Source organism: Euleptes europaea, chromosome 15 (genome assembly GCF_029931775.1).
Source record: "Euleptes europaea isolate rEulEur1 chromosome 15, rEulEur1.hap1, whole genome shotgun sequence".
Lineage (NCBI taxonomy): Eukaryota > Metazoa > Chordata > Lepidosauria > Squamata > Sphaerodactylidae > Euleptes > Euleptes europaea.
The window spans coordinates 57,839,562-57,858,881 of record NC_079326.1 but is presented as its reverse complement, the minus strand read 5'-3'; the positions used below and the strand labels follow the sequence as shown (position 1 = coordinate 57,858,881).

General features: G+C 44.9%; 1 protein-coding gene across 1 annotated transcript in view; it reads left to right on the top strand.

Moving 5' to 3' along the window:
* The first annotated feature begins 357 nt into the window (after window positions 1-357).
* RFTN2 (raftlin family member 2) overlaps window positions 358-19,320 on the top strand; it is a 33,968-nt gene continuing 15,005 nt past the window's right edge. Inside the window, exons 1-7 of the mRNA XM_056861580.1 lie at window positions 358-508; window positions 2,706-2,889; window positions 8,166-8,277; window positions 9,415-9,733; window positions 10,370-10,573; window positions 15,297-15,418; window positions 19,042-19,145. Coding sequence (XP_056717558.1) covers window positions 370-508; window positions 2,706-2,889; window positions 8,166-8,277; window positions 9,415-9,733; window positions 10,370-10,573; window positions 15,297-15,418; window positions 19,042-19,145 — 1,184 coding nt within the window. The 5' untranslated portion in view covers window positions 358-369. The remainder of the gene's footprint in view (window positions 509-2,705; window positions 2,890-8,165; window positions 8,278-9,414; window positions 9,734-10,369; window positions 10,574-15,296; window positions 15,419-19,041; window positions 19,146-19,320) is intronic.

Sequence of the window (19,320 nt, the reverse complement as noted above, 5' to 3'; positions counted from 1 at the left end):
TGGTGCCCTGTGCAACAGAATACTTCTTAGGGGGCTGGCTGCAGATTGACGTGGCATGGAAAATCTCCGCTAACTTTGTGGCGCTTGCTGTGTTCCTGTTAAAGAAGCACAACGCTCGCTGAGTTGGGAGCCTGAAATCACTACGAGGTTTCCGGCTGGGATATAACATGGATAGAGAGTTCCTTCATTTTCTGACTTGGGAGCTAAATGTTATTTTCCCCTCTTTGGCTTTCTGGCTGAAAGCAAACAAAATCTAAAACAGATTTTTTGTTAAAGTTTTTCTCCAGTCAGAGAAACAGATTTTGCAGCCCCCTCCATTCCTGCCTCTAGCCCCTTTCCTGCAATTTTACTTTTTTTGCAGACTTTGCCATGGGGTGCGGACTAAGGAAACTAGAAGATCCGGATGATAGCAGCCCTGGAAAGATATTTTCAACACTGAAGAGACCTCAAGTGGAAACAAAGGCAGACTCAGCTTATGAGTACATATTGCTAGATTTTACGCTGGAAGGTATGTGCCGCCTGCATCAAGAATCTGTAAAGGTTTATGGAGGCAGAAGGCTGTCTTGCTGATTGTGTTTCTTATGATTAAAAATGGGGGAAATTAATTAGAATACGTTAGTTTAGAAATAGGTTAGTAAATGACACTGTCTAAATGCAGTAGATGTGTGTGCATTCGCGCATATAAAGCATCGCCGTCTATGAAGAGACACAAACATCTGGAGACAGCTAAATTCTGTCAGTGAGAGCAGACTGAATAACGACCCTTTAAAAACAGTTCTGAAGAAGTCAATCTGAAAATACCTTTTTGGCATATAATCTTTGTTTAATAGCTTTTTAAAATATTGTTGTGAAAGTAATATTGAAATTGGTGCGGTCAGAGGCGGGCCGTGCCCTGTTGAGCAATTTCCCTCTTTTTTCAGAGTGTCTTGTTTCTAAGCAAGTGACTCCCTGTCCCCAAAAAGTTGAAAACTCAAACAAACCACCCCAGACATCTTCCCACAGAAGAGAGGCTGCCCTGTTCTGCCTTAGGTGCTTCTCAGACTGGGGCATTTTGTAATTAAAGTCGCAATGGAAACTTCTCAGGGCAGAACTGCGCATCAGTTTGTTGAGGTAGCTGTTACTAAAAAATGCATTCTTGATATGTGTTGTTGCAATGGACAGATAATATGAATTTTTATTCACATCAGAATCTTTAGGCCCACTAGCAATATATCCTAGATGACTTTTTAATGAGCTTAGTACTCAATGCTGCCTTTGAATCTGGCACCCGCCTATACAGCTTATCATTCTGTATCCACGAGTTCGTTTATTTCTTTTGTGGACCAAACAAGATGTCTTTTGTATGAAGTAGCAGCAACAACATCCTATCGGATCTCTGGCTGGGTTGCCGAATACATACGCAGATCGTGTGCTTATATAGAACTTGCCGTTGGCAGTTGAGTTTAATTGTACTGCGTTTTGTTTGGCGACTTACCAAACTTTCAAGTTGCATACCTAAAAGCGCCGTGAAAGGCTTTTGAAGGAGATAATTTCTTGTTGGGGGAAAAAAGATATTTTTGTTGTTGAGAACACTAAAACAGATGCTTAGCAACTCAAGGGAAATAGAAGGGAGATGTCTTTATATCATTGTAGATGCCTATGCCATATTGTGAAAAAGACAGAGGGTTGGACCCAAATATCATTTTCCTGCAGGCAGAACAGGACCAATTGTCACCAATTCCCTTCTCCCACTGTAGGCCCGTACATTATGACTGGCATTTGAGAGACCTCAGGAGCTTAGGGGCATGTTTCAGGAAGTCCAGTGGTCTTCAGGGGGAGGATGTGGTAGGCAAGATTCATTAATCTCCCCTCCACCTAAAGTACATAGAATCTAACCTATTGCACATAAAATCTTACTGAAAAAGTTTCCCAAACCCCATTGAGTAGTCACTTGAATATACTTGCATTTTAAAGGTCTGCAGGGGCCCAATTTGGCCCAAGACTTCATCATAGGGGCGAGGAGGGTCTCCTGCCTGCCCCGCACCATTTTCCGGGACCAAAATAACGTTACAAAACATTATGCGTAGCTTGGCCCTCAGTGGCCAGGACAGAGAGGCACATGCATCACATCTATGTGATCTTAAGCAGTTCCCTTAGTTAGTTAGCAGGACACCCACAGCCAGCATGCATATAGCACATTTCAACTTGTATGCTTGTAAAGTGCTGTCAAGTCACAGCTGACTTATGGCTAGGGTTGCCAATCTCCAGGTACTAGCTGGAGATTTCCTGCTATTACAACTGATCTCCAGCTGATAGAGATCAGTTCACCTGGAGAAAATGGCCGTTTTAGCAATTGGACTCTATGGCATTGAAGTCCCTCCCCTCCCCAAACCCCACCCTCCTCAGGCTCTCCCCAAAAACCTCCCACCAGTGCTGAAGAGGGACATGGCAACCCTACTTATGGTGACCCAGTAGGGTTTTCAATGAAGAGACTTACAGAGGTGGTTTGCCATTGCCTTCCTCTGCATAGCAACCCTGGACTTCCTTGGTGGCCTCCCAGTCAAATACTTACCAGGGCTGACCCTGCTTAGCTTCCGAGATCTGATGAGATCGGGCTAGCCTGGGCCATCCAGGCTTAGCATGTTTTAGCGTAGTGTATGTTTTATATAAAAATGGAGCATGTAAGTAACCAGTGTCAAAATTTTCTCTACTTTCAATCCCTTTAGGGTCATCAAATCCAGATGTTATCAAGATCAGCTCTGTGCTGGATATTGTGAAAAAGGTAGAAGAGTATTATACTAAAGGTTATGTGGTGGGAGCCATTCACCCCATTTTACTGTCTGTTGGACGAAGAAGGCACTTTCCAGCAAGCCATCTATACAGAGTTGTCCTGTTGCGTCTCAAATTAAGGTACCTGTTATGAATAATTACATAAAAGACAATGATGCTGGCTGTGTAATTCTTACTAAATTTGAGATTAGCAAATGGCTTATCATCACCATCTTTATAAGAGTCAGTAGAATGTAAGCATCTGAAAATAAAACCAATAGAGTTAACTTTTGTACAAACCAAGGCATGAAATAAAAAGCAGTATGATAAAGGAACACAGATGCAAACATATCTAAGGTCGCTTATGCATGGGTACTTACACTCATGTTTGCCCCCAGTCTGTCTCAGTTGTTCCTTGGAGTTATGCATTAGTTTTCCCTCCATTAGAGATGACCTCGCTGCCAGCCCTCACAAATCCCGGGACTTCCCATTCCTCTGTTAACCCGATTCTTCCCTCTTCCCTGAGCTCAGCCTGGGTGAAATCCCCATACATAAGGCAACCATGGGATACCCAAGCTTGGTTTCTGTCACAGAAAGCATGCAGCCAACTACAAAGCAGCCTGTAAAGAGGCAGAGATTCAAATGCTCCCTGCTTCCTGGGTGCTCTTTCTGAGCAGAAGAAAGGCTTTTTAAAAACGAGGCTTGGATTTCTCCCTCCCCCTTTCAGATTGCTCCGTTCTTTGTTTTTTCTTCTTAAAATGCTTTTTTATTTGACAATTGGGTTTTTTGGGGGGAGGGCTTTTCTCTCACAGTAAGCACTACAAAGTAAGCCAGTTACAAAGCAGCATTTAACGGAGGGAGCCTTGATTTGAGCTTGGAGACTGCTAGTGCATAGATTCCCAACGAACCTCAGATAAAACACCCATGCATACATGACCTTAGTATAATAAATGTATACTTGTTTCTTATTTTTGCATATAACTGGCATGCGTTTCAGTTATATCAGCTCTTCTCAAACTGGGAATAGGCTTCCCCCTTTTTTAAAGGGCAGGATCTCGTAAACTTGCCATTTCTCACAGAGTGCAATCCTGTTAGACCTCACCTAGAGTATTGTGTTCAGTTCTGGGCACTGCAATTTAAAAAGGATGTAGACAAGCTGGAACGTTTCCTGAGTAGGGCAACAAAGATGATGAGGGGTCTGGAAACCAAGTCCTATGAGGAAAGGTTGAAGGAGCTGGGTATGTTTAGCCTGGAGAGGAGAAGACTGAGAAGGGGATATGATAACCTCTTCAAGTACTTGAAGGGCTGTCACATAGAGGATGGTGCCGAGTTGTTTTCTTGTTTTCTGTTGACCCAGAAGGTCGGACCAGAACCAATGGGTTGAAATTAATCAGAAGAGTTTCCACCTAGACATTAGGAAGAATTTTCTGACAGTTAGAGCAGTTCCAGTGGAACAGACTTCCTTGGGAGGTGGTGAGCTCTCCTTCCCTGTAGGTTTGTAAGCAGAGGCTAGATGGCCATCTGTCAGCAGTTCTGATTCTATGACCTTAGGCCGATGATGAGAGGGAGGGCATCTTGGATATCTTCTGGGCATGGAGTAGGGGTCACTGTGGGTGTGTGGGGGAGGTAGCTATGAATTTCCTGCCTTGTGCCGGGTGTTGGACTAGATGACCCTGGTGGTTCTTTCCAATTCTGTGATTCTAATTACCCCTAACAGGGAGCCCCCATGAACTCAGTGAGGTTTACTTCTGAATATACATACTTACAATTGCACTAATGTCTGGATCATTTCAGAGGATTAGCCAGAAAACACCCTGATTGGTTGCCAGGATTCAGTAGTTCATCCCTAGGATCTCTAATAGATTGAGTGGCACCAAAGAAATATAAATTATTTAGTTTATTTATTTACAAAATTCATATCCTGCCTTTAGGCCCCCACAAAGGCCCCCAAGGCAGCTAACAAATTAAAACATGTACAGTAAAACCACATTTTAAAACCAACCTCCCCACAAAACACACACACACATCATTAAAGCAGTTAAAAAAGAGATAACAATCCTAATGCAGTCCTAATGCAGTATCTTTTATTTGGGGGGGGGTAATTGAAATGGTTTGCTCTCTTCTAGACAATGCAAATGGTTTCACCATGGAGAAAGAGAGATGCCACCCTATGTCCATAGACAATAATAGCCAAATGCAGTTTTCGTTTGAATACTGGAAGTTCAGGTTTTTTGTGGCACTGGTCTTCTTCTCTTTCTTTCTATGATCAGCTATGAATAGGGTTGCCAACTCCAGGTTGGGAAATTCCTGGAGATTTGGGGGTAGAGCCTGGGGAGGGCAGGGTTTGGGGAGGGGAGCGACCTCAGTAGGGTATAATGTCACAGAGCCCACCCTCCAAAGCAGCCATTTCTCCAGGGGAACTGATCTTGGCCATCTGGAGATCAATTAAGAACATAAGAAAAGCCCTGCTGGAGCAGACCAAGGCCCATCAAGTCCAACCCACAAGGAAGACGACTGCAGCAGCATCTTGCCTGTGTTCCACAGCACCTAATATAATATTATATGCTCCTCTGATACTAGAGAGAATAGGTATGGAAAGCCCTGCTGGTTCAGACCAAGGCCCATCAAGCCCAGCAGTCTGTTCACACAGTGGCCAACCAGGTGCCTCTAGGAAGCCCACCTAATATGACAGGCATGCTCCTTTGGTGCTAGAGAGAATAGATATGAACATAAGAACATAAGAAAAGCCCTGCTGGATCAGACCAAGGCCCATCAAGTCCAGCAGTCCTTTCACACAGTGGCCAACCAGGTGCCTCTAGGAAGCCCACAAGCAAAACAACTGCAGCAGCATTGTCCTGCCTGTGTCCCACAGCACCTAATATAACAGGCATGCTCCTCTGATACTAGAGAGAATATGTACGCATAGTGGGAGATTTCTTGGTGCCACCTGGAGGTTGGCGATCCTACCTGTGATGTAAAGTGTCATATCTCCACAAATTGTACCTACGACCCTTCTCTTTCTTAGGCCTGGCGTCTAATTAGATTTTGGGGGGTTGTTCTAATGGGGGAGAAAATGGCTTTTTTCTGCCACAAACCTATGATCTCATCTATGACAAACAAATGGGATGTCATGTTCTTGTGGCTGAAACTTGTGGGAGTTTTGTGCAAAGCTTAAATTGCAGTTGCATCGTTTGAGCAGCTCTTGTGATGAACAGCCCTTAGGAAACCAACTTCAGAGTAGCGATGTTGACTTTGAAGTGACGAATAGTCAACTCTAGTCTAAATGCATCCGGTTGAAATTTCGCTCCAACAGTGAGTGCGACCAAATGTTGAAATTATCTCAAAGTTTTCAGTGCCGGTTCTTGAAGGCATGACAATTACTGTGGACTGCGCTGAGGAACATGATTCTGAGAGGAACAGAAGTAGGTCATATGATTAGTGGATTGTACAATGGTGGACTTGGAAATATTGTCGAAGGCTTTCACGGTCAGAGTTCATTGGTTCTTGTAGGTTATCCGGGCTGTGTAACCATGGTCTTGGAATTTTCTTTCCTGACATTTCGCCAGCAACTGTGGCAGGCATCTTCAGAGGATTAACACTGAAGGACAGTGTCTCTCAGTGTCAAGTGTGTAGGAAGAGTAATATATAGTCAGAAACGGGTTGGGTTTGAGCTGAGTACTGTCCTGCAAAAGTAATGTGCTAATCATTGTCCTGTAAGTATCAAGATAATGTGCTAATGAGGGTATGGTATGTTAATATGGAACCATTGTCATAAATGCGGTTAGCTCGTGAAGTTTTAAAGATTCTTTTACTTATGAGAAAAGATGGAATGGTTCCTGTGTCTCTGCATCGCAGTAGAAAAGTTAAAGAACAAAGTAGATGTGCTTTCTTGTTCCGAAGTGTTTCCAATCTCCGGATCTGTTGAAATATTTCCTCCCCGTAGGGGCGTTCAAAATATTGTCGAAGGCTTTCACGGTCAGAGTTCATTGGTTCTTGTAGGTTATCCGGGCTGTGTAACCGTGGTCTTGGAATTTTCTTTCCTGACGTTTCGCCAGCAACTGTGGCAGGCATCTTCAGAGGATTAACACTGAAGGACAGTGTCTCTCAGTGTCAAGCGTGTAGGAAGAGTAATATATAGTCAGAAAGGGGTTGGGTTTGTTAATCCTCTGAAGATGCCTGCCACAGTTGCTGGCGAAACGTCAGGAAAGAAAATTCCAAGACAACGGTTACACAACCCGGATAACCTACAAGAACCAGTGGACTTGGAAATCTGATCAAGGATCTGAAATCAGAAAGGGAAGTAAGTGGGCAGAGAGAGGACGAAATCTGGGGAAAGTTCATTGTAATGCTTTTGAGCTGTTATGCTGAATCCTCTAAGTTAGCGGTTCCCAAACTTTTTGAGTCAAGGAACACTTTTCGGGGGAGAAATTCGTCACAGAGCATTAATGTTCACCTCGCACCTATATACTAAACCAAATGACAGTAGTATTTTTCTTTCCAGTCTCTTCACGGAACACTAGGAGATGCTTCGTGGAGCACCAAGTGCTCCGTGGAGCACAGTTTGGGAACCACTGCTCTAAGTCTTTCTGGCATGTTGTGGTTTGTTGTATTTTTTTTTAACTCCAAGTTGAAAGAATGGAAGAAAAACATGCGGAGAGAGACTAACACGTTGGTGCTTTCCAACCTTCAGGTGGGACTTGGTGGATCCCCTGGAATTACATCTCACCTCCAGAATACAGAGATCAGTTCCCCTAGAGAAAATAGATGCTTTGGAGGGTGGACTCTGTGGCATTTGCTCCACTGAGGTCCCTGCCCTCCCCAGGCTCCATCCCCAGATCTCCCAACCTGGATCTGGCAACCCTACTGGGGAATACTGTGGAGTGCCTCTATTTCTCCTTTGTTATTCAACCAACAAGTGAAAACCAGCTTGGGGGGGGATTTTTTAGCTGAAAATGGATAGGAAGGAAAAATGTTAAGATGACGTCTCAAAGTACATTTGTTACAGGTAAGCAACTTGTTTCTCTCAGTAGGTAATTCTGTTATGTGTTATATAGTTTGTCAGGGGGGGTTGCAATCCAGACTAATTGGAACATTATCCAAGTAACAGAGGCTGTTACCGCACTAGGTATTCCCAGCGATGTATTAAGAGTTTGGAAACTTTATAAAAAATACTGTTCACACTGTGTTTAGCTCCTTTAGCTGTGAAGACGTCTTCCAACCATTTATAAGCCGTGGCATCCAAAAACCTTTTTAAAGCGATGTTTTTTACAACATTTCCAAACTCTTGATACATCGTTGGGAATACCTAGTGCGGTAACAGCCAGAATTTGCAAAGATGGGAAAGAAGCAAGTTGTACATGCTGGTGTTTGGTGCAAGATCCAGCAAACTTCAACAGGGTGCTTTCTTTCTGTTCTAGCCAGAAGCATTCCGCATCCAGAGCGCACCGACACCCCAAGCTTGTGATTGAGGAGTGTCCTTTGACGTACGAAACGCTGACAAACGAGGCAGTAAAGGGGCTGTTAGAGAAAGTATGGCCATTTCTGCAATTCCTTCACTCGAGATTTTTGCGTACAAAAATTTGCTGTGGTACAGTGGGTACCTTCTAATGTTCCGTGTGTTTTGATTTAAAAGAGCAAGCTGGTTAGGGTTTTAGTTACGTGCATCTTTCTTTCCTTCCTTTTTGAGCCGGTGTTCCACTGTGAGGTGAGCTACTGCTGGTTGCAGCCCCGGTCTGCCACAGGAACTCCATTGCCATGTTATTTTCTTTATTTATGTCCCACCTTTCTCCACAATGGGGACCCAAAGTGGCCTACATCACTCTCCTCCCCTCCATTTTGCCCACACAACAACCCTGTGAGGTAGGTGAAACTGAGAGCGTGTGACTGGCCCAAAGACTGAGATGACTGCCCCCACCCCCCTGCTGTTTCAGCACTTGAGAAGGCGTGTGTGAGTGGGCGGGGGAACAAGAGTCCATGCAGCATTTTAAAATCACTGCAAATCGAGTCAGTGGTGTAGTGGTTAGAGCAGGGGTGCCAAACGCAAATGTTATGAGGGCTGGATATAGGGTTGCCAACCTCCAGATACTAGTTGGAGATCTCCCACTATTACAACTGATCTCCAGGCGACAGAGATCAGTTCCCCTGGAGAAAATGGCCACTCTGGCAATTGGACTCTATGGCATTGAAGTCCCTCCCCTCTCCAAACCCTGCCCTCCTCAGGCTCCACCCCCAAAATCTCTAGGTATTTTCCAACCCGGAGCTGGGAACCTTATTAATATATGCAGCACGGGTACAGTTGAGCATCGGGGGAAAAATCACATCCATTGGTTTGTATAAAGATTGAAAATATTTACTGATTAATTTGTTCAGCATATTTCTATGCCACCTCTTCAGCGTACCGTTCAGGCTGGCTTACAGTTAAAAAACATAATGTTAAAACACAAGGCAAATTACATGTGTCTGTTTTACAAGATGCCTATATTTTGGAAAGCTGCAGTAAGACAGCAATGTTGTACTTGGGGCAAAACAGAAATGTGCTGTCTTTACATGCCGTTTTCCTCCATAGTCATAGGGTATCACACACCTTGAAAGAGGCCCTCGGTGTGCCATTAGTCCATAGTCTTAAAATTTCTCCCCATTAAAGCATAACTTTCTTTGTATAATTAGATCAACGACACTGCCAAAAGAGGGATGAAGTTTGTGGGATTCATAACACAGCCTTGCCCTCAATCTCAAGTCTGCAATGGCACAAGCCCGGATGGAAACACCGAGTCCGACTCAACGCTGGGCAGGAGGAACCGGGAGCAGGGGAGGCACAACTCCGACGAAAATGTCAAGAACTGGAACGAAGAGACGCTGAGTGGTCAGTCCTCCGAGAGTGGAATAGAGGAAGAAATTCAGCCGGACGGTGGACATTGTCCAGATTCTGACTTTCAAGAGAGAAGAGAAGGCAGTCCCGGCCCTACAAAATTAAGGAAAGGAGAAGGTATTTAAGAGTATTGACTACATATCCCACATGCATTGAATAATTGTGTGTGCCCCCCCCCCAAAAAACCCCCACCACTAGGGTTACCAGGTTGCTTGGACTGGTGGGGCTGAGAGAGTTTGGAGAGAACTGTGACTAGCCCAATGTCACCCAGCAGTAGGGTTGCCAGCTCTGGGTTGGGAAATACCTGGAGATTTTGGGGGTGGAGTCGGAGGAGGGCGGGGTTTGGAGCGGCGAGGGATTTGAATGTCATAGAGCCCAATTGCCAAAGTGGCCATTTTCTCCAGGGGAACTGATCTCTGTCGCCTGGAGATCAGTTGTAATAGGGGGAGATCTACATCCATCACCTGGAGGCTGGCAACCCTACCCAGCAGGCCTTCATGCGTAGGAGCGGGGAAACCAACCTGGTTCACTTGATTGGAGTCCAATGCTCTTAACCACTACACCACACTGGCTTCCACAATAACTGAAAAGTAGGGCCAAGTCACGCCAAACCTCCTTGCCATGAAAACCCTTTGGGCGCCTCCTGAAGTACCGCTTTTCTAGGTAAATGTTAAAGAAGTATATTGTATTCATGTCATTTCATTCCTTAAAAACATGATTTTCCTGATTTCTGTCCTCGGTATCTTTTCTCAGAGAACAGACTTTACACCATCTTCAATGTCTTTGAGGATGATTCTACCTGCTGGACGTATCACGATGGCATCTTATCTCTCAAAGTGACAAGGAAAGGGCCTGTGATTAGTACTCTGGATGCTGATTGGCTAGAATTAACCACATATTATTATAAACAAGGACTGTCATTAATTGATTCATTCGTATACTGGGAAGCTTCTAAAGGTAAGGGCACAACTTAAGTCTGTGCTCCTGGAAAACGGGGTGGAAAGTATGATTTATTTCAGAACGATAATGGAACTCAAAAACGAAGCGGGCTGTGCTACTGAGTCACCGTTGTATAACAGGAGAAATGGGTGATCAGGATAGTAAGGGCAGCGTAAACACAGATATTCAGGTGCTGCCAAAAGCAACATTTTTTCCTGCTAAAAATTCTTATTTCTCACAAGAGATTATGCGGCAGAAATAGATCAGTCACAGCCTACAGTCTTTGACCCCTCTGCTACAAGGCACACTTTTTGCCAAATGGACCGTACTTCCATCTATCATAAGGAACGTCGAGAGGCCTTGTCAGACAGGGGATGTGATTTTAAGCAAATAAATGCCCACAGCTACCTCCTGTGGGAGTAGGATTGCCGACTTCCAGGTGGTGGCTGCAGATCTCCTAGGATTACAACTGCTCTCCGGGCGACAAAGATCAGTTCACTTGGAGAAAATGGCTGTTTTGGAAAATGGACTCTATGGCATTATACCCCATTGAAGTCCCTCCCCAAATCCCACCTTCCTCAGGTTCCACCCCCAAAATTTCCAGGTATTTCCCAACCCAAGAGGGAGAAGCGGTCTTCTGATAAAAAGCAGCAAGAGTCTGGTCAGTAGGGTTGGCAGTTCACCCCTGGTCACTGGTGGGGGATGGGGGGTAGGGTTGCCAGTTCCATGTTGGGAAACTCCTGGAGATTTGGGAATGGAGCTTGTGGGGTACAAAGCCATAGAGTCCACCCTCCAAAGCATCCGTTTTCTCCAGGGGAACCAATCTCTGTAGTCTGGACTTGAGCTGTAATTCCGGGGGATCACCAGACTCCACCTGGATACTGGCATCCCTCCAGGTAGTTTGCTTTGTGAAAAGAAAATGGAAGAATTATGACACCATTTTATGAAGGCTGCAGAGCCCATAGATTGTTTAAGTACCATTTGAGTACCAAAAGTAGCTGCAAACCGTCTTAGGCTTTTTATGCAGGGATATTTCCCCACGGTCACCCCCGCCGACTGCTTTGGGACTTCCTTTTGATTATGCACGCCTTTTCCGCCCGTCAGAGGTCGCCTCGCTCTCGCCACACGTTTTGCCTGCGTTTTCCAGATTCTGGCTAAAACAGCATCCGGAAAACACGGGCAAAACGCGTGGGGAGAGCTAGGTGACCTCTGACAGGCGGAAAAGGCATATGGATTGTTGTGTATGTATATAGTTGGGGAGTAAGCAAGGGAGACTTAGGAGTTGAGTTCTGCACGAAGGATCCTAAACCGTGCTCACCCTATTGGTCAAGCAAACGGACCCCATTGGCTCTAAGCCAATATGTACCATTGGTCACCAGGAGGTTATGTCCCCCTATCACGAATCAAGGGGGGAGTGGCCGCAGGTGGCCAAGGGGGCATATAAGCAGGGGTTGCTCATTGTGTTAACCAGTTCTGTTCCTGTAATCAATAAACGCGGTTGTTGTTGAACTCCGTCTCCGACCTCATGAATCCTTCCCACGCGGACTTAAAATGGATAATCAAAAGGAAGCCCCAAATCAGTCAGTGGAGGTGACTGCGGGGAAACATCCCTGCATAAAAGGCCTTTATAAGCCAAAGCGCACTTCTTGAGTAGACAGACCACTCTGAGAACTCTGTATTTGCATTCAGTCCACACCTCAGTTCCTTTCTAGAGTTGAGCTCGGGGAGGGGGGGGCGGGTGTTCTGCAAGCTGGAAGCTGGTTGTGCAGGCTGCCGATTGGTTGGCTGTGTGTGACGTCACTAAGAAACCTCCCCCCCCACCCCCCAGTCTCTATAGCAGTTTTGCTCTATCAAAAATTTCCATGTTGTTTTAAAAAGGCAAAAAATGAACAAATAAATGCCTGAACGTTAGGGTTGCCAGGTCCCTCTTTGCCAATGGCGGGAGATTTTGGGGACGGAACCTGAGGAGGGCAAGGTTTGGGGAGGGGAGGGACTTCTTTTTATATATATAATTTTTTTTATTGTTTTTCCATACTGATTAAACACAGTATTCAACCATCAATGTAAATAAGCATCAAGGTGTAGAATCCAATAAAAACTGTTGAAAATATATATTTATAAATAAAATATGAAGACTTCCCCTACACCTCCCTCAATCTTGTCATTTATTTGTAATCTCCTTTGTTTAAAATTCTAATCCTAATATTATTACAAACATTTATAAGAAATTATTCTTTATTTAATATTACTCATAATCTAAGTGATCACTATTTCGATTGTAACAATTTTCTATATTCAAGTAAAGAGAAAAAAAATAAGAGAGAGAAAGAGAAAATAGAAAAAAGCACTATTTTATAATAAAAAGATGGATTAGATAATAGATATCATTTTTTTACTTCCTTTAAAAATAGGTATCATTGTAACTCCTCCATTTCTCCCAGACATCTAATAAGTATCTATTATGTTAATGTCATTAATTATTCTGTTTTTGTCAAAGCCAAGCCATTAGTCCCTTTTAGTTAAATCCCAAGAAATCTAGACCCTTTGAACCAGTCTCTTTATCCTGAATTTCCAACATCTTCCTCTTTTTCTCAGTAGCTTTAAACGTCGAAGAGCATCCTTGGAAATTGTTAGTGCAGTTCCCTCTGCAGAAATTGACGAGTGATAGTCAATCTGCAGTGTGGTTTCTTCCATCCCTAAGGCTAAGAGAAAGATCCTGGTGTTTCCAGCTTTTGCCCTTTTAAATTCTCCCAGTTAACATTGAAAAATTCATCTGGTAGATTATACAAACAAAAGTCAAAGTCTCTTACGTTCAAATCAATGGTTGTCAACTGGATTGGTTCAATTTCTTCTTGCAGATATATATCCTTTGGTTGTCCATTGTGGCTCTCCAGCTCCTTAGCAGAATTTAATTCTTCTTTTGATGGCTTGTCATTTGGAGAGCTTTCTTCTCCCATCTCTGATCTCAATGTAGTAACTTGGTCTTTTATATCCTTGAGATCTTCCAAAATTACATCCAGTTTCCGGTTGAAAAGTTTTTAGATATTAATTGTCAGAGAGAGTAGTTGATCCATCTGTTTAGTCACACTTTCCATGGTTGCTGCTTCTAATAGTTCTGTTAAAATTTAATTGTTAAAGTCCAGACAGGTATATCACTAGTTCCTATGTTGTGGGTAGTGAAGAAATGTTGGGGGCAGGATATAAAGTCGCAAGCCTGCCGTTACTTCCTTTTGCCCAGGAACTTGGGAGATATTTGCCAGTTACCCAGTAACGCCACACTTCCGGTCTCAAATTCCGTGGTGTTCTCGCGATAGCAGACAGTAGCAGACGCTTCCGGATAAGACGTGGCTTGAAGACTTGTTTACTCAGAAAAGCGTCTTCCCGGAAATGGGGGGGAATCTCCTCCTCCCTCCCCTTTGCACATCTCAGTCTCTGATTGGTGGCTGTAACGTCATTCAAAGAGTCCCGATTGTTATGTCTACCCACCGAACAATTTGATAAAAATCCTGCCGGTTTATTCAGTGTTTTTAATTTTCAAAGAGTCATCCAAACATCAGCTGGGGAGATACAGATTCAATAGGTATTTTTTCGCTCCTTCAAGACTTCCAGATCCAGGTAAAACAAAAGGATTCTTGTAACTTACTCAGATTTTAGAAGAGTGGGTATTCTTGCTTCTGTATTGTTGCTTAGATGGTAGTAGATAGGGGAGATCTGAGCCTGATTCCAAAGAGACGTTCGCGGCAATGTTTTCCCCTCAAGCTGGCGGGACCTCATCCAGGATTCCGAGAGTCGTCCGAAGGCTCTCTCAGCAAAACTGGGGGTCAAACCGCACTTAAAGGCAGCAGGAGTAGTCCTGCTTCCCAGTCCACTGTTTAGGATCGGGTAGGGGTGCAGGATTTCACCCCAGATTCGAACAATTCTTGGTTCCCTTGGGAGCCCCCGAGAGACGTGGTGCTCAGATCAGCGTCCCTAGCGGAAGTCCGGGAGGGGAGGGACTTCAATGCCATATAGTCCAATGGCCAAAGCGACCATTTTCTCCAGGTGAACTGATCTCTATCAGCTGGAGATCAGTTGTAATAGCAGGAGATCTCCAGCTAGTACCTGGAGGCTGGCAACCCTACTTAACGTTCATGAGGCCCTTTTGAAAAATAGAAAGTGGGCAGTCTGCCTGAAGTAGGGCAAGAACGGTAGGACCGAAGTCCCAGCAAGCATTTGGCTTTTTGCTGGCACGTACAGCTGTCATTTCAACCACGGAGCCTCAAGGAAACCACGCTCCCCCTGCAGCTAAACGACATGCGGTGACTTCTATTTTTATAGCTTGTGCGTCTTTCCCTAAAACCGAGGATGAAGAACAGCAGTAAGTTTCTAGTTTTTAGAAACATCTAATTCTTGGATAATCACTGTAGGACGGTCATAAGGTGGGGGGCTAGGGTTGCCAACCTCCAGGTACTAGCTGGAGACCTCCTGCTATTACAACTGATCTCCACCCAATAGAGATCAGTTCCCCTGGAGAAAATGGACACTTTGGCCATTGGATTCTATGGCATTGAAGTCTCTCCCCAAACCCCGCCCTCCTCTGGCTCGACCCCAAAAACCTCCCAACGGTGGCAAAGAGGGACCTGGCAACGCTATGGGGGACTGAACGTATGGGGGAGATCTTAAAATTGAAACTCAGGAATGAATAATTTTACAAACATTATATGCTTAGTGTTTAATTTTATTTTTATTCCACTGTACCCAGTTGATCACCTGTCCAAATCATTAGAAGGCTTGTTTATATATGAAGAAGGTGGTTCGGGAGTCCCAGGTTCGAACAGGAAAGGAAATGATGCAATAGTTGTAGAACAGTGGACTGTCATTGAGGTAACTTCCTGTTTATGGTGTGTGTGTGTGTGGGGGGGGTTTAAATCAACGTAGCCGAATCTCACAGATTGGTATGAGGATTTCTCTCTTCCCAAATTCCGATTTATATTCCTTAAAACCAGTTTAAATGAATGAGTGTAAGCGAATCTACAAGATATGTGTCATTTGAACGAATTGCATCTGAGCTCCTGCAGAGCTTGCGGGGGGAAATCTTTCTGTTTACCCTCTTCCCCTCCGGCAGCCCCCACCACACCCCACACACTCTGCATGTAAAGATGCTTCTGCAGGTTGGGAGACCCTCAAGGACAATGTGTAGGGTTACCAGCTCCGGGTTGGGAAATACCTGGAGATTTTGGGGGTGGAGCCTGAGAAGGGCAGAGTTTGGGGAGGGGAGGGACTTCAATGCCATAGAGTCCAATGGCCAAAGCGGCCATTTTCTCCAGGGGAACGGATCTCTGTCAGCTGGAGATCAGGAGATCTCCTGTAATTCCAGGAGATCTCCTGCTAATACCTGGAGGTTGGCAACCCTAACAATATGCCAAGTGGCCCTGGTGGTGGTGGGGGGGAACTGCAGCAAAAGAGAGGATTGGCTGAAATCGTCCCCTTCACTTATGCCCAATCTTTTGCTCAGTTCATGTTGCTTAACTCATTCAAGAGAGAGGCAGGGGATTTTCGTCTGATTCCCCCTCCTTGCTGCAGTTCCATATTCTGCCTGGCATATTGTTCTCAAGAGTCCCCCCACAGTCAGCAGTAACTTTACCACTAGGGTTGCCAATGTCCGGGTACTACCTGGAGACTTCCTGCTATTACAACTGACCTCCAGCCAATAGAGATCAGTTCACCTGAAGAAAATGGCTGCTTTGGCAATTGGACTCTGAGGCATTGAAATCTCTCCCCTCCCCAAACCCCTTCCTCCTCAGGGTCCGCCCAAAAAAACTCCCGCCGGTGGCGAAAAGGGACCTGGAAACCCTATCTCCACCTCCTGGGTGGAGGCGGGTGGAGGTAGCATTACGGCTCCGCGCTCCTCTAGCATGCCCGCACACCGGAGGTGAGGGGAAGCCAGTGGCGAGGAGGCAGGTGGAGGCGGCAGGGAGTCGACCCGGAAACTGTACGCTCCAGCAGGTTGTCAAATTTGTAGCGGGGCTTGGGTTAAAGTCACAATGTCAGAGCGATTTAAAAACTCAGGGAAGCTCCGGGATGGGATGGGTCGAACGTCCAGGCCAGAGACGGCCATGTGTGTTGACATGGTCAATTCGCTGCATGCCCAGGAGTTTCCCCGGACAAAACAGCCATGCGTTAATGGCCATTGATGGTATAGATGCCACCTTTGGTGCTGTGCACTGAATCGAATGTTTGGTAGGAGTTTGTAAGAAATGTGTATTGCAGTTTCTGTTTCCTGCCCTCCGCATGTTAAACGGTTCCATGCAGAAAGTGTCTTAGCCAACAAAAGACATCACATAGGGTTTGGGTTTATTTTATGCTTGTGCACTACAGGAGTCCAGTGTCGTTTTTGGCAAAAGGCACCTCTGTTGCTGCTGGGACGCGCGGTAGCAGCTTCTGGTGGGAAAAAAATGAACATTTCCTTAAAATGACAGAATGAGCTATCAAAGAAGCTGAGCTTCTTAAGTTTCTCGACCATAACGGCCTCGCAAAGTTAGTTGGGCTCTTGGAGTACATTTTCCCCTTGTTAGGGATGTGTGCTTTTCTGACCACAGCGTCTTCTACTCTTTAAAAACTTTTCATTTGAACATTTTCAATTAGGATACTTTATAAGTACACAGAGGCTGGGCCCTGGCCTCTCTGAACACACATGAACACATGAAGCTGCCTTATACTGAATCAGACCCCTGGTCCATCAAAGTCAGTATTGTCTATTCAGACCGGCAGCAGCTCTACAGGGTCTCAGTTAGGGGTCTTTCACATCACCTCCTTGCCTAATCCCTTTAACTGGAGATGCTGGGGATTGAACTGGGACTTTCTGCATGCCAAGCGGATGCTTCACCACTGAGCCACAGCCCCTGGGTATCGTAATGAGTGCCATCTGGTTTTTAAATGTATAGACTGTTGCTTTTAACTTACAGTAGATAATTTAGACGCTGCTGTGTTTTATGTGGTTTTGTTGTTGTTGTAAGCCGCCCTGGGACCGGCTCCAGCTGGGAGAAGGGCGGGATATAAGACCAAAGATAAATAAATAATAAACATATTTTTCAAATCACCAAAGTTAATCAGTTTTATAAGTAGCGTGGGCTTTCAGTCACTGGCTTTTATTCAGAATTGGAAATTCATGAATAATAAAAGAGAACTCCAATCCAAATAAACTACGTGTTAACATGAGGTGTTGGGGGGGAGTCAAGTATGCAGGCAGATATTACCTGAATTTCCACTACATTCACTCCCACCATTGAAGGGGCTGTGTGCTGTTTGCTTTTAAAATGCACGCTTTTTCTACAGCAAACATAGCTATGATAGCAGGTTGAGAGGAACCTTCGACTGGGTGAACAGTTGTCCTGCATGTGAACAATGTTGTGCTTGATCCAATATCCCACATTAAGAAAATAACATTTTATTGCTTCACATAGACTGAGAATTTTCTTGTTTGGTTCAGTCCAGTAAAGCCTTCAAAACCAGTAATGATAACTTGTTATAGACATGCCGTTTGTTCTCTCATGTGCAGTGCAGATCAGGAAAAGTCTGCAGAAGAAGGGGTTAAAAGCCCTCCTTCCTCAACCCAATCCCCCCCTCACACACACACACTATTCTGCCTCATTTGAACTCCTAGGAAACCACAGGCGATTGAGTCATAGATCTCCTCATGTCTTGGCTACATTGTCGGGGCATGAGAAATAGTGTGCAAGTCCAAGATTAGTTATAGTAGATCATAGAATCATAGAGTTGGAAGGTGCCATACAGGCTATCTAGTCCAACCCCCTGCTTAATGCAGGATCAGCCTAGAGTATCCCTGACAAATGTTCATCCACCCTCTGCTTGAAGACTGCCAGTGAGGGGGAGCTCACCACCTCCCCAGGCAGCTGACTCAACTGTTGAACACTTACTGTAACAAAAAAAATTCCTAATATCCAGCCAGAACCTTTCCACCCATAATTTAAACCCATTATTGTGAATCCTATCCTCCACTGCCAACAGGAACAGCTCCCTGCCCTCCTCCTATGGGAGTTTTACGTGAGGTTCGTTGCTCACTGGACCCACACTTTCCTGTTGGGAGTCTATGTACCAGCAGTCTCCAAGCTCAAATCAGGAAGTATTTAAATCCCCACCTCTTGAAATACTGCTTTGTAATTGGCTATGAGAGAAACCACGCTTGCGTGTCCCGCGCTTTGCCTTATGCATGGGAATTTCACCTGGTTTGAACTACATGCATAAACGACCCAGGAAGTATTTAAATCCCCACCTCTTGAAATACTGCTTTGTAATTGGCTATGAGAGAAACCAAGCTTGCGTGTCCCGCGCTTTGCCTTATGCATGGGAATTTCACCTGGGTTGAACTACATGCATAAACGACCTAACTGAAAGCCTTTCAAATACTTAAAAGAGATCTATTTTGCATCAGGAAATGCAGGTTCAAACTCTCAAGAAATATCCCGTATCTTTGTTTCTGAATACAGGGCAGTGAGATCAAAACAGATTATGGTCCTTTGCTGCACACGTTGGCTGAGTTTGGCTGGCTTTTAACATGTGTACTGCCTACACCAATCATCCGACTGGACAGGTGAGTTGAAATAATGTGTGGTTCCAGAGGAGAGCACAGCAGTGCGCTATGTTAAAGTTAAGCAAATGCAACGTCTTGCGTCAGCACTGACTTGCACCCTGATTCGCTTTAAGGGACAAACATGGCAGCTGAGAGTCACCACAGGCTCCCAGACAAAGATTCCCCCAATCCCACC